This window comes from Drosophila ananassae, chromosome XR, assembly GCF_017639315.1.
Source record: "Drosophila ananassae strain 14024-0371.13 chromosome XR, ASM1763931v2, whole genome shotgun sequence".
Classification (NCBI taxonomy): Eukaryota; Metazoa; Arthropoda; class Insecta; order Diptera; family Drosophilidae; genus Drosophila; species Drosophila ananassae.
The window spans coordinates 16,875,944-16,889,222 of record NC_057932.1 but is presented as its reverse complement, the minus strand read 5'-3'; the positions used below and the strand labels follow the sequence as shown (position 1 = coordinate 16,889,222).

General features: G+C 40.1%; 3 protein-coding genes across 4 annotated transcripts; 2 read left to right on the top strand and 1 right to left on the bottom strand.

Moving 5' to 3' along the window:
• The first annotated feature begins 1,081 nt into the window (after positions 1 to 1,081).
• On the top strand, positions 1,082 to 6,092 carry LOC6505141 (syntaxin-4). Of its 2 annotated transcripts, none has more exons than XM_001965392.4 (7): positions 1,082 to 1,238; positions 2,933 to 3,187; positions 4,302 to 4,395; positions 4,474 to 4,716; positions 4,788 to 4,861; positions 5,188 to 5,436; positions 5,497 to 6,092. In XM_001965392.4, exons 1-7 carry the CDS (start codon positions 1,206 to 1,208, stop codon positions 5,566 to 5,568), a joined length of 1,020 nt encoding a protein of 339 aa, XP_001965428.1. In that variant the 5' UTR covers positions 1,082 to 1,205; the 3' UTR covers positions 5,569 to 6,092. The 2 variants fall into 2 exon arrangements, with proteins under 2 accessions (XP_001965428.1, XP_014760302.1); XM_014904816.3 differs by lacking the exon at positions 1,082 to 1,238 and adding an exon at positions 2,259 to 2,412.
• Positions 6,093 to 6,294: 202 nt separating this feature from the next.
• On the top strand, positions 6,295 to 10,660 carry LOC6505142 (protein cramped). Its single transcript, XM_001965393.4, has 7 exons — positions 6,295 to 6,416; positions 6,633 to 7,269; positions 7,814 to 8,017; positions 8,075 to 9,654; positions 9,711 to 10,155; positions 10,217 to 10,368; positions 10,426 to 10,660. Exons 2-7 carry the CDS (start codon positions 6,699 to 6,701, stop codon positions 10,525 to 10,527), a joined length of 3,054 nt encoding a protein of 1,017 aa, XP_001965429.2. The 5' UTR covers positions 6,295 to 6,416; positions 6,633 to 6,698; the 3' UTR covers positions 10,528 to 10,660.
• A 63-nt stretch (positions 10,661 to 10,723) lies between these two features.
• Positions 10,724 to 13,252, bottom strand: LOC6505116 (zinc finger protein 771). The gene is made up of 2 exons (XM_001965394.4): positions 12,391 to 13,252; positions 10,724 to 12,331 (listed from the first exon to the last, which is right to left on the bottom strand). The coding sequence occupies exons 1-2, from the start codon at positions 13,129 to 13,131 to the stop codon at positions 11,690 to 11,692; spliced, it is 1,383 nt and encodes a 460-aa protein (XP_001965430.1). The 5' UTR covers positions 13,132 to 13,252; the 3' UTR covers positions 10,724 to 11,689.
• Between the last annotated feature and the right edge of the window lie 27 nt (positions 13,253 to 13,279).

Below are 13,279 nucleotides of genomic sequence, written 5' to 3'. Positions count from 1 at the left end.
AGCCCTGATAGAAACTACCCCTTGGTACCCTGGGAAAATGCAATATGCCGGGTATTATGGCAGCAGACCTAAAAAGCACAACCAGAAAGCGGCAATAGAAAAAAGTTCAACTAATTAGCGCAAGTGACTTTTGGACGTTGCCATCGTCGGCGTCGACTTCGTGTCGTGGTTGCATATTTTTCTTATTTTTTTTTTTCTTCCAATTGAACGGAACTCTAAGCACAACAAGTAATACTAATAATAATAATAGTAATAATAAACAGTAATTAACACATTTTTCCTGACTCGTTTTTCTAAACCAGTTTACCTTTTCGGGGACAACGAAAAAAAAAATAAAAAATTAAAATGATTTATTCAAGTGAATTGCTACTGTAACTAACTATGCTCATTCTCACTCTCTTTTTTTTGCGAAAAAAGTCACAGATACAAATATATACATAGAAGATATATGTATGTATATATATAGCAAGTAGTGTCTGTCTTTAATCTTTTTGAATTGAAAGAAATCTCGACGCGACTGAGAAGCCTCCCTCCCAGCTTTTATTTTTTTTTTTCGCCCGCCGGCGTTCAATACTCAGTTCGAAAACGTACGCGGCGCGGTAAACACAAAATAATTACTAAATTCTTCAACTAAGAATTTAAAATTAAATTAACTTAAGATTTATAAATATTTATAAAATATATTTAATAAAAATCATGTTTTTTTTAAGTGAAAATTAAAAACAAAAAATTAATTTAAAGAGAAAGAGAGTTCAGTGCCAAATAAAGTGAAAAAATAGTGTGAAAATTATTATTTCTTTCTCGGTCTCGGACTATCTCTTTCTGCCAAGTGAAGGGCACATATTTTGGAATATATATATACCTCTATATATATGTACATATATATATTTCTAATCAGCAAACGTCGTAAACTGATAAGCTTTTTTGATAACATGCCTTAGTTCTCTTTGCACTTTTCTCGCTCTCTCTCTCTGATTCTCTCGAATTCTCGCATTCTCCGGTTGTACGTAAGAAAGCAAACAGCTGTTAGGTTAAAAAATATAAATAATAATAATAAAAGTAATATATATATTATATTTATATATATATCCAAGTTCCAGTTAAGAAGAAAAAATATATGTGGAATAATAATTTAATAAACCGGTAGATAAAAAATTAAAAATATATATAAACCTTATCATAAATATTTACAAAAAACAACAACAATGGGCAGAGATCGGCTACCGGAGCTGTTACAGGTAAGTGGAGCAACAAAATAAAAAGAAAAACTCAAAATCAAGGGGGTGGTGAGGTAACCCGCTAATGAGTTTGCTGCACAGTGGTATAAATTAACAAATTAGGGCTTAAAAAACTATTTTAAAAAACAGTTCAAAATCTTCATAAATCTAAAAAGATTTGAGAGAATTATAAGCAGTTTCTCAGGCTATTAAATCATAAAAAAAAGATATATATAATACTGAGAAATATATACATATTAAATTTACATTATGTACTGACTATAATGAATAAATACTGTGTGCAATAGCTTTGTAAAATAAAGAACAAAAATGGCATAGAAACAAACGGACAGACGGACATACGGACTCACGGACAGACGATCAAATGGACAAGGTTATAGTGACTCAAGTCTTGATACGAATAAGCAATATATAAAAAATATATAAACCTTAAAGAATATATATTTCTTTGATTTGAATAGAGTGCAATACAATGACTAGAATTACTGAGTACTAGAACAAGTTCTTTGTTTTTTTAATTAATTAATAGTTTAAAAAAACTAGAGGTTCTTTTGTTTCATATACTTTTCAATAAAAAAAAAACAATCATGATATATATTATTTTCTTTTCTTTAGTATATAAATTATTTCGATTTATGTATTTAAAACAATGGTTTGTTTTATTTATTCTGTATAAGAGCCTTCTTTACAAAGAATATTCTTTTATATTCAATACTCTAGTTTTTATTTTTCATTCATGAAATATTTTTTTTTTAATCAGTTTATAAAATGTGTATATTACACTTATTTTTTATTTTTCATTAAAATATTTAAAGATTGAAATAGAAATAGAAATGGACAGTATTTTAGAAAAAGTATTATTATATTTTCCTCAAAAAAAATATTTCTTTTAAATTAAATATCACAAAAAATAAACCCTAGTAACTTATCTTAGTTATATTTTTATATTTTTCTATTAGTAACATTTCAAAATTCCCAGTATTCGTTTTAAATTCCGTCACTTTGAATATTTTTTATAAAATAAATTTTCCAATTTTTAGAGACACATATACACATTGGCTACAAAATCGCGGTTATTTTATTATTTTTTTAAACTACTGTACGGCTCTGTCTGCTCCTTAAACGCCCTCGTCTTGAGAGATCGAGAAACGCGAATCGACGAGAATCGAGAGGGGTTAGAAAAAAAAAAGAAAAATAGAGTGCTAAATATTTATCAGATTGTCGAGAGATAACAGCGATAAAGAAGACCGAAACATCACACTTACGCCAACCTGCCACCCACCGACAACTGCCCACATATATAGATTTTTTTTCGAGGCCTCCCTTTTTTTTTTATTTTTTTTATTTAGCACTAAGTGATTTCCAGTACTGAAGTTATTTTTATTGTTCGCTTACACCGCGAACCAGATTGTAGCTCAGCCAAATAACAAAAAAAAAAAAACACACTATAACAAAATACAAAAAAAAAACCCTTAGTTAAAAACAGCAACAAATAGTAAATAAAGTCAAGCAAAAGTTGGTAGTTTCTGTACAATTTTTTTTTACATTTTTCGCTCAGTTTTTCGCTGCACTTCGTTAAGATCGCATGGACTTATTTCACTTGACGATTTTTTCTTTCGAAAAAAATATATTTTAAATATTTTTTGTTATATTTTGTTTATTTTTTTTTTTTGTGTCTGTGTGATTTTTTTTAGCGAACACTGAGCACGAGCTCCAACTCGAATTCTTCGTCAAATGGTTCACTGTTTGTTAATGTGTACAGTGGAACCACGGAGTTCGTGAACAACAGTAATACCAGCAGTGGCAGCAACAACTATACCATTTTACCCAACAACAGTACCACAAATAATACCAACAACAATAATAATAATAGTAGCGAAAAGAATAAAGAGCGAACTGGCACGAAAATGTCTCAGAATGGAACAAATGTGGATGATATTCTTAATCCGGTAAGTGATTTTTTTTCTTTTTTAATGTTTTATAAAAAAAAAGTGGAATTTTGAGAAAATTTGGGGAGTCGAACCGGCGTCAAAATTCAAAAATTAATTAAAAATATAGTTATTTTTGAACAAAAACCACTCCTAGAGTCTAAAAAATCCTTTTTAAATATTTTTTAAGGATTTAATTCAGGAGATTTAAGTTTAATAACAAATAGGCCTAAGGATTCTAATTTAAAAATGTTTTCCCATTTTTATATGTATTTATTTTCAAAACACAGTACTTCAAACTTTTTAAAAATCTCCAATATTTCATATATATAGTTCCTAAAAACCCTAAATTCTCCTTTAATTACTAATTTTTGTTGTTAAAAATTCGGAAAAAAAATCTAGAATCTCTAAAGAATCTGTCTCATTTTTTAGGCATACTTTTTTGTTATGAATCAGCTGTATTACTCAATCGCTGTCGCGCGAAAACTCGTGATAAGCGTAGAAAAAAAACCTTTTTTTTGTGTTATTTCCCATTAAGTCTGTTTGTTGTGATTACGAAGGTAAAAAGGAGAGAGAACAAAAAGAGCGAAAGAGTTGGGGGGAAAGAGTACTTAAATGGTGAAAGTCACGCCCACTTATTCCCAGGGGGGCCCACTATTTCTCCACAATTCTTCACAAAGAATTCTCGCTTGGTAACTGAAGAGATTTTTATTTTCAGAAGGATATAACTTTTAAATAAAATAGTTTAAATAAAAATAAAGGTAAAATAACTAAGAAATCACCTTATATTTGTAAGAACAAACAAAATAAATAAATAGTTGCCGGGCCTTGGCTTTTTAAACAATTTGAGTTTTGTTTATAGTGATTTATGTGACATTTGGAGTCAAAGGGAGATTAAAAGGAAGTTACTATTTAGTAGAAATGAGCTCTAATGAGGTATTTAAAAAAAATTGGAGATTTTTTAATAAATTTATGAAAGTTTCCTTAGTTCTCTATAACCTTCTAAGGAAAGGAAGCTCAAAACTTCAAAGAATTAACAAATACACATATTCTTCAGTAGATTGCCTCCAAAAAACTCTATTTCAATTCTAAAAAAAATAAACCTAATTTTAAATAATAATTCGATATTTTATAGTACTCGGAAATCCGACAACAACTTGCCGTTATTGCCGCCAATTTGGAAGCAATGAACCGAATGACCCAAACCATTAATCTGCGAACGTTCAACGGTGCGTATACTTTATATCCCAAATATATCAAAAATCATCTAAAAATTAATATTAAAATATATGTATCTTCCCACAAAGAAAATGAAATGGATGAACTGCATAATAAAAATCTGAGAGTGGGAAATCAACTGATGGCAAGATTCAAGGACTTTAAGGCGAATCTACCGGCGGAAAATGACTACAGCCTGGAGGCCAGGATGAAAAGGACTCTGTTCTATGGCCTGCATCAGACCTTTATCAATCTGTGGCACAAAAACGAACTATTCCTGCAAAACTACGAGACAAAAGTGAAGAAAAATCTGCGACTTCACTCGAAAATCAGTAAGTACAATCATAAATAGTTTTGATTGAGAAACAAATTCCTCAAATCTCGATTTTCTATTTGTTTTCAGTCAACTCGGAAGCCAGCGAACAAGAAATCGAGTCACTCATCGAAAACAAAACAACGAAACTCTTTGTGGACAATGTAAGTACAGTAAACACTCTCAAAAGACAATAAACAAGGCAATCACTCGCTTATAAAGGCCTTATCTTTAGGGGCATGTACTCCATAAAATATTTCTTCTTTTGAGTCATAAAATTAACAAAATTAAAAGGTTCCTACCTTTCATATCCTTATTGTTGTCCTTTTGGAATATCTTTATATAGGAATAGTCTTAAATCTCCATTGAAATATATGTCCTCCAGAAGCCATTTTGTTTTTTTGGTTCCATTCCTAGTCTGAAAAGGAAGAGCCTGTACTTTTTTGAAAAGCAAGCCAAACTTACGATTGTCCTGATTTCTTTTTCCCAGTTCCTGCAAGAGACGGAGAAGGAACGACAGACGCTGCGCGATCTGATGGATAGGTTCAATGAGCTGCGCCGTCTGGAGAAGTCCATCGAGGAGGTGCACGCTCTGTTCATGCGCATTCAGACGCTGGTGATGGAGCAGAGCGAGACGATCCAGCGGGTCGAGTTCCATGCCCAGCAGGCGACCCTCCATGTCGACAAGGGCGCCGATGAGCTGGACCAGGCCGAGAAGCATCAGAAGCGGGCGCGGAAGGTTTGGCGATTCTAATTGCAAATTCTGCTGCAAAAAACAATTTCATTAATTTTTTTACAGAAAAAAATAATGCTCATAACGATACTAGCGGCCGTTCTATTAGTATTACTCCTTGTTGGTATTTATTTGTGATCCACACGCAACAAACATCTTTTTTTTTATACAATTAAGCTTTTAAAATAAGCAAATAAACTTTATAAATGATAAAACTAAAGGAAATTTAATTATTGACGCCATAATTGGAAAAGTTTAAATTTTTCACGTAGCGTCTGCGAATTTTGGGCAACCCTTGACAGGATTGCCGGATCGTTGCAAATGTTAAGTATTACCGTAAGATAGTGTTATATAATGTTTATACATATATATATTTATTAAAGCATTTAACATAATAATGTTAAATTGTAAATAGAAGATTTAAAATATAACAACTTTATTTTTAATTTTGGTTCCATTTTCTGATTTTTGTGTGTTATAGTCTTAAAAGATTTATTTCTTACTCAAACTATATTTTTATTTTAAACTCTGACCTAAATTGAAGATTAAGACAGTATTCCTTTTTAATTTTCCTAAATCTTTTCAAATAATTAAATATTAGTCAAGATTAATCTTAAAACTTGAAAAACTTTGTAAAATACATAAACATTCCAAAATTGAAATATATAAATGACTTTTGTTGTGAAGGATAAAAAAAGGCTTTAGTAGTGGTATAGTTATTAATAATTTATTTATATATGGTTTATTAAAAATAAAATCATATTAAAACTAAAATCAAAGTTTGATTTTGATTTTTTAAATCCTAACTGCCAATCAGAGTTTAACAATACTGAAAAGTATTAACATGCCCTTAACAGCACACAACCGACTGTTAACTAGCCCACTGTTAAGACAACAGCGTGCTGTTAGGAGAACGTCAACATCCCTAGCGTCTATAACTTTTTTATTATAGTCGAACGAGCCAATTTTTCATGTCTGCCTTTTAGGTGAGTGGCCGCAGAACAGTGAATTCGACGGAAACTGAAGCCCAACGAAATGGCGAAGACAGTGGGCTAGATCTGGGCCAAATCGCATCGATCGATCGGGGCGGGGAGGTCGAAAAAAACAAACACTCTTCGACAGCGGCGAGCGCCATTTTTTGTTGGGATTCTCTTGAAAGCGACGACAACGCAGTTTCATATTGCATCCTGATCCTGTTCCAGCGCCAACTCCATTCGACGGAGGAGGACACGGATGTCCAAACGGTATATCCCAAGGCGGCATCAAAAATGGAAGAAATGTGCAAACCGCCGGCAGTTTCTTCATCAGAGGAATCCAAACATCAACCGCAGCAGTCCCAGCAGTCACAGTCACAGTTACAACAGTCACAACAAGCATCTCTTCCCAATGGCAAGGGCGTTCACTTCAAGCTCCTACCGAGCATCCATCAAGCCGAACCGGAGGAGGAGCTCCTCGGCTCGGTTACCATGCACAACTGCCCTGGAACGCGGGCCAGTGCAAGGGTCATTCAGAAAATGAAGCAGGACCAGACCCGACCGATGACACCGCCTCCGAGTGAACGGGAGCTGTCCAAGAAGGAGGAGAAGGCCGCCCAAAAGACACCGTCCCAGCTGAAGACCGGCAACGGCAAGACCACATGGACGAACATCGAACGGAACTGCTTCTTTGATGCGTTGAACGAGTTCGGCAAGGACTTCGAGGCGGTGGCCAACTGCATCAATGCCAAGCTGAAGCGTCGCAACGCCAACAGCGACTACAGCTTCAAGACCAAGGACCATGTCCGGCAGCACTACTACCAGACCTATCACAAGATCTGCAAGTATGTGCGCTACTCGGAAGGTAAGAGTAGTGGGTTCTGAGAACTCCGTACGAGGGGGATAATCCAAAGAAGATTTGCTGACTCTTTGATGACTCGTTTCTGTTTATTTGGTGCAATTTGAGGTCTTGGCATGGCAACAGTTAATAGGCAGTATTATTTATTTATTTTTTAATTAAAAAAGGAAGAGGGAGGTCTTGGAAAAGGGAGGATTATAGTTTTGTTTACTTTTCTTTTGAAATTAAAGACATACGTAGTTTATGTTAGAATCTAGAAATTGGTGGAGGAATAATTCAGAATTTTGTTTAAAAATAAAAGAAGGCGAATCATAAATAGTATTATTTAATAATTAAATTAATAAAGTATTTATTTATAAATTTTTAAATGGAATAAAATAGAAAAGAAAGAATGAAAGTAAAGTTTAGAGCCAAGATTCTTAATCTAATATTAAATCAATGAATTAATTTATTAAATTAATTGTTTTTAATCAAAATCAAAGCTTAAAATGTCAGTAAATCTATTAACTATAATATACAACTACTAATTTTAAATACAATTATATTTTAGAACTAAAGAAGCCCGCCCAGGAGCTGTACACTCTCATCAATTATGGAGAAATGCGACGCAAGCTGACCTTCCTCACCGAGAAGCACTTCATGAAGATGAAGCAGCTGATCTACCAGGGTCAGATCATGGTGCGATCCAAGGGCAAGAACATAAGGATCAAGACGCCATCCTGCAAGGCACTCCGCCGATTAAACCAATTGGATGGTAAGTCTAGGAGCTCCATAAGAAACCAGTTTCAAACTCATCCTTTATCTCTTGCAGACAGCCTGGAGGACATTCGGTTGCCCAGCAAGGTGGAGGTGGTGGTGACGCCCGCCAACATGGAGTCGTTCGGCCGGGTGCAGTCCCTGGCCCAGAATCCTCGGGGCAGGATCATAGTGCCATTGCACAAGAAACTGATCAGCTTCATCAAGACGTTCGAGTTCAAGTGGCGGAGCGAGAGCCAGCGGCTGAGCGAGGAGAAGTCTGCCTATCTATCCAGTGTAGCTGCTGCCGTCACTACCTCCTCCACCACTGCCACGACGTCCTCCGCTGCTGCTGCAACCTCCTCCGCCGCCGCTGCAACCTCCACCACTGCCACAACCTCCTCCACCGCCACTACAACAACGAACTCCACTGGCACTACCGCCTCGCCAGCCGTAGCTCCTTCCACGAACAACAATAACAATGAAACCGAGTCCAACAACCCCGCCCCATCATTGGATCCGCTGCTGTGCTTCCAACCGCGACCCGGAGTGACCATCCATCGGCCCCTACTCAGCATCACGGCCTATCTGAGCAGCGTTAACATCTGTCTGACGGCCTACGAGGAGCGCATGGGCTTCAAGGTGCGCAGCGAATCGCTGGCCAACGTTCCGGGTGTGCCGGTGGCCACCAGCAAGCGGCCGAGAACTGAGAGCGGCTCCGAGAAGCGCTCCCCCGAGGCCAAGAAGCCCAAGTCCGGTGCTAGTCCGGCATTGGAGAAGAGCCTGGACGAAGGAGGTGGTGGAGTAGGTGGGCCAGTGGCCGAGGAGAACCATGCCAAGGTCGAGAGCAGCAGCGGCGATGAACTGGGCGAGGAGATCCTCGAGTTTCTTGCCGGCGGAGAGGGAGCAGTTGCTGCCACGACGGAAACAACGGAAGCGGCAGAGCCTGCATCGGCTATCCCAGCCTCTGCAGCTCCAGTTCCACCAGCTGCTGTGCCACCACCTCCTCCACCCGCTCCACCTGCTCCGACCGCTCCAGCCTCCACGCCCACCGTCTCCCGCGCCAAACGCAAGGAAGCCAAGGAGGCGGCGGCTGCCGCCCAGGCCCGTAACTTCAAACCCCTGCTCAGCGATGACATTCTCAAGCGGATACGACGCGGCTGGACGGTGTCCAATGCCGCGGACATCACCATCGGGGACCTGTATGTGGTGCTGGGCCAGGACTCCAAGCTGGAGCTGGAGTACTACTGGTGTGAGATCGAGACGACGAGTGCCCCATCGGTTCCATCCTCCTCGACGTGCAGCAACTCCAACAGCACCTCGACATCCTCGCCAGCAACCAGCTTGCTGCCGTACAATCCCAACGACTGTGATAGCGTGGAGCGCGTCAAGGCCGTCACCTCGTCGACGGTGAGCAACCGGCTGAAGCATCTGCTGATGGTGGCCAATCTCAGCGAGCGGGTCCGGCGGAGGCAGTGCACCTGCGGTCACACCTGCGACCGCAAGCGGGATCTGATGAGCAAGGCGCAGCAGCTGGCCGAGGCGGCGGCCGCCGCTGGCGTCAACTCGGGCATGGATGGCAATTTCCGGACACCGATGCTGCCGGTGCGACGGCCCATCGGAAATATCGTTGATCCTGTGCGGCAGCTGACGGCGGTAAGTCTAGGATCTCCTTGGTTTTCATTCCACTATAGAGTATGTCCTTCCAACAGCTCACCCGGCAAAAGCTCCGGAGGCAGGTGCTCGTCCAGCGTCGTCTACTGCCCCCCGGATCTCTGGGCGCTCGTCCGTACGATATGCTCAGTGTCCGGCAGCTGCACAGCGGTCTCTTCCAGCCCATTGATCGTATTAGTGGAGACACTGCCTCCAGCGGCATAGGCAGCTCCGTTTCATCCTCGCCCTCGCCCTCGCCCTCGGTCGGCTCCGTATCCACCACCAGCCAGAGCCCGGCGGGCACTGTCCTCCAGGATAGTCAGGAAAAAGAAGAAGAGCCGGCAGCCCAGCTGACGGAAGGTGTGCCGCTCAATGAGACCTTGCAGGGCGGCCGGGATATGCCCAATTTGGATATATTTGGAACAGCCACTTCCCCCAGCGGCGGGAACAGAGAGATCCCCAGATTCGAGATCCTAGACTCAGATGAGCTAGATGACAGCACCAGTAATAGAACCTATAGTTAAGAAGAGTCTAGGAAAAGTACTAATCATGTTGCTCCTTCCAGCTCAAAACTTATTCGAGGGCAGCGTCAGTCCGATGCACTTGCTCCGCGATTCCACGTCCAATGCCCGCTGGCTGGAGGACAACATCAATGACTTCTCCCTCACATCGCTGCTGGGCCACTTGGAGGAAATAGATGCCACCAGAGATATATTGGTGAGGCTTCTGCATTTATTTTTTAATTTATTAAATTTTTAATTGTTTTATTTTTAGAATCCATCGTCGAGCATGTCGGTGATCAGTGAGAGCAGCGTGGACTTCCGGCACAAGTTCCAGGAGATTGCCGCCCTTCTCCAGCAGCAGGAGAAGGATTAACAGTGGGAGGATATTCTACCAGGCGTGCCTCCATTGAAAGTTTCCCTTTTTCTTATTTTCATTTTTGTTTCAATATTTAATTTTTTTTTCATTTTCGAAAACTAAAGTACTTCCAGAATATTTCAAAAAGAAATCATACATAATTTTTTTTTCAATTTAAAACTCATCGATATTATTCATTACTCAGAGAAGAACGTATATCATATATATATATCATAACGAATCAGAGAAACCTATGTTTAAATGCGACCTTTTGTGATCTGTATATAGGATATAGACGTATGTCCCGATATCTCTATATGTCTGTATATCTTACTCTCATTTTATGTCTGCCAAGTATTAGCAAGCACTCACATTATCCAATCCGTATATATAAACTATATATTTTATTTAGAATTAACACGTATTTATTTAACATTTAAAGTATATATATATTTTTTTTTTTTTAATTTCTCAGTTTTATGTTTTATTTTCTCACTCACTCGCACACACACACACGCTCGTTCTGTACTCTTCTAAATGGTTAAATTTGAAAACAAAAATATTTATTTGATTTCTCTCTTAATTTTTAGTTTATTTTTTAGATTGTAGATCATGAAATATTAATCAGAACTTCCATAGAATATATTCCCGAGAAAGTAAAACATTTTTTTTTTGTCTATAAAAAATAGCATCCAAATCCAAAAAAGACTGGAAGAATTTGTGTATTTGAACCCGTCTTGCCATCCATTAGCTTCCCGACGACATCCCAAGATCTAATCCCTTGTAGAAATATTTATACGAACAGTGAAATGAACCATTTATCCGAATAATAAACTTGTTATAATAAAGAACAAATAATAATAAACAAATAAAATACAAATCTAAACTTATTTCTCTAAAAGATTGCAATTGGTTGGGTTTTATTTGAAAAAGCAATAGCTTCTCAAAACTACTACACTCATGACTCATAACTGAATTTGAAATTTTAAATTTTAAATTTATCTAAAAACTAATTAGAATAATAATACAGAGTCTAGAGAAAACGATTATAATTAATTTTTAAATCTATGACTAATGTTTTCTCAGTTCTCTTCTCCTTTTTTTGGTTCAATATTTTCAAGTGTTTCCATGAAAAATGTGGAAAACTCTTGTGGGGATGTAGGGATGAGGGATTCGTCTCTTAATTCTTCACTTTCAGCTCCATCCATTCCTTCTTTTTGATCTTTCCTTCGCCGCCACTGCCACCACCGCCGTTCTTGTGCGACTGAATGTGGAGGGTGAGGGAGACCTGGCGCTTGAAGGTCTTGGTGCACTCCGGGCACTCGAACGGACGATCGCTGTTGTGGACGAGCATGTGACGGTTGAGCTCTGTGGTGGTGCCGAAGCTCCGCTTCTGACAGACCAGACACTGGTGCGGCTTCTCCTGGGTGTGGCTACGTTTGTGGGCAATCAGATTGCTCGAATAGCGAAAGGTGCGTCGGCAGATATCACATTCGTGCGGCTTCTCGCCGGTGTGGATGAGCATGTGCTTCTTGTAGCCCGATTTCTGGGTGAGACGCTTGCCGCAGACACCGCACTCGAACGGCTTGATGCCGCTGTGGGTCAGCAGGTGGGTGCGCAGCGACGACGCCTGCCGGTACACCTTGCCGCAGGTGGGGCAAGTGTTCGGATTGTTCGGATCGTGCAAGGTGGCATGGCCGTCGTGGGCATTGCGGGTCTTGAATGACTCGCCACATATCTGACAGACAAACGGCTTCTCGTCGCTGTGCAGTTGCATGTGGTACTTGAAGGAGTTGCTGGTGCTCAGTTGCTTTCCGCAAATCTGGAATATCAAGCAAGATGTAGAGGGGGGATCTAAGGAAGAAGGGATTCTTCACTTACTTGACACTTCAGGGAGGGATTTGTGGTCTTCTTGCGACGGCCCCTATTGGCCGAAGTCTGGGTCTTCGCGGTAGTGGTATTAAGCGCCTGGGGTTGCTCTTCAGACGGTTCAGGGGCTACCTCGAAGGTGTCTTCCTCCTCCATGAAGAGCTGGCTCTGGCTGGTCTCCTCGATGATGACGTCCTGAACTTCGTGAACCTCTAGGTCCGCAATGCTTCGCTTCCACAGCTTGGCTACCAGCTCTTCCTCTACCTTTATTTCCAGCTCATCCTGGTGGCCAGTTTGGTCCTCCACCACAAAGGCATCTTCTACAGGATCCAGTTCCTGATCCCGGCTCTGGTCTTCGTCCTGCTCTATCACAAACTCCTGGTCAAGGTCTTCCTCTGACTGGGCTTCTTCATTGTCATCTTCCATAAGGTGCTCCACGACCTCCTCCTCCTCCTCCTCCATCACATAGAAATATTGCTCCTTCTCCTTCAGATCGTCATGGCGTTGTCGTAGAAGCCCGTCCGTCTTCAGGGCGGCGCGTTTGAACTCCCAGAAACGGCACAGCTTGGTCGCACACACCTGGCATATGTTCTGGGGCAGGAAGTCCTCCGCCTCCACGAGCTTCAGACCGCTGCAGGAGCTCAGAACCTTGGCCAGAGTCGTTAGTTCGCCGGAGACCAGGTGCGGCTTGAAGAGTGGCAAGCAGTTATCCGATGCGATATTGCACACACGGCACAGTTCTGTTTGCTCCATGCTGGGCAACTTAAAGGGGGCCTACTGCCAGTTTTCAGACGAATTAAATCGAAATTGGATTCGAAGCGTCCTGTTATTTTTTGTTATTGCCACCTAGTTGATAAGAGTTGCCAGACTGGCTCAAAATGTAGCTGATAAAAATACTGCA

Bases quoted from the DNA above. Each gene is read 5' to 3' on its own strand.
- LOC6505141 (XM_001965392.4), top strand. From the start codon at position 1,206: ATGGGCAGAGATCGGCTACCGGAGCTGTTACAG. The intron at 3,188-4,301 runs GTAAGTGATTTT...GATATTTTATAG, and splicing joins TGGATGATATTCTTAATCCG to TACTCGGAAATCCGACAACA. The intron at 5,437-5,496 runs GTTTGGCGATTC...ATTTTTTTACAG, and splicing joins ATCAGAAGCGGGCGCGGAAG to AAAAAAATAATGCTCATAAC.
- LOC6505142 (XM_001965393.4), top strand. From the start codon at position 6,699: ATGGAAGAAATGTGCAAACCGCCGGCAGTTTCTTCATCAGAGGAATCC. The intron at 7,270-7,813 runs GTAAGAGTAGTG...ATTATATTTTAG, and splicing joins GTATGTGCGCTACTCGGAAG to AACTAAAGAAGCCCGCCCAG. The intron at 10,156-10,216 runs GTAATAGAACCT...TGCTCCTTCCAG, and splicing joins TGAGCTAGATGACAGCACCA to CTCAAAACTTATTCGAGGGC.
- LOC6505116 (XM_001965394.4), bottom strand. From the start codon at position 13,131: ATGGAGCAAACAGAACTGTGCCGTGTGTGCAATATCGCATCGGATAAC. The intron at 12,332-12,390 runs GTAAGTGAAGAA...TTGATATTCCAG, and splicing joins ATCCCTCCCTGAAGTGTCAA to ATTTGCGGAAAGCAACTGAG.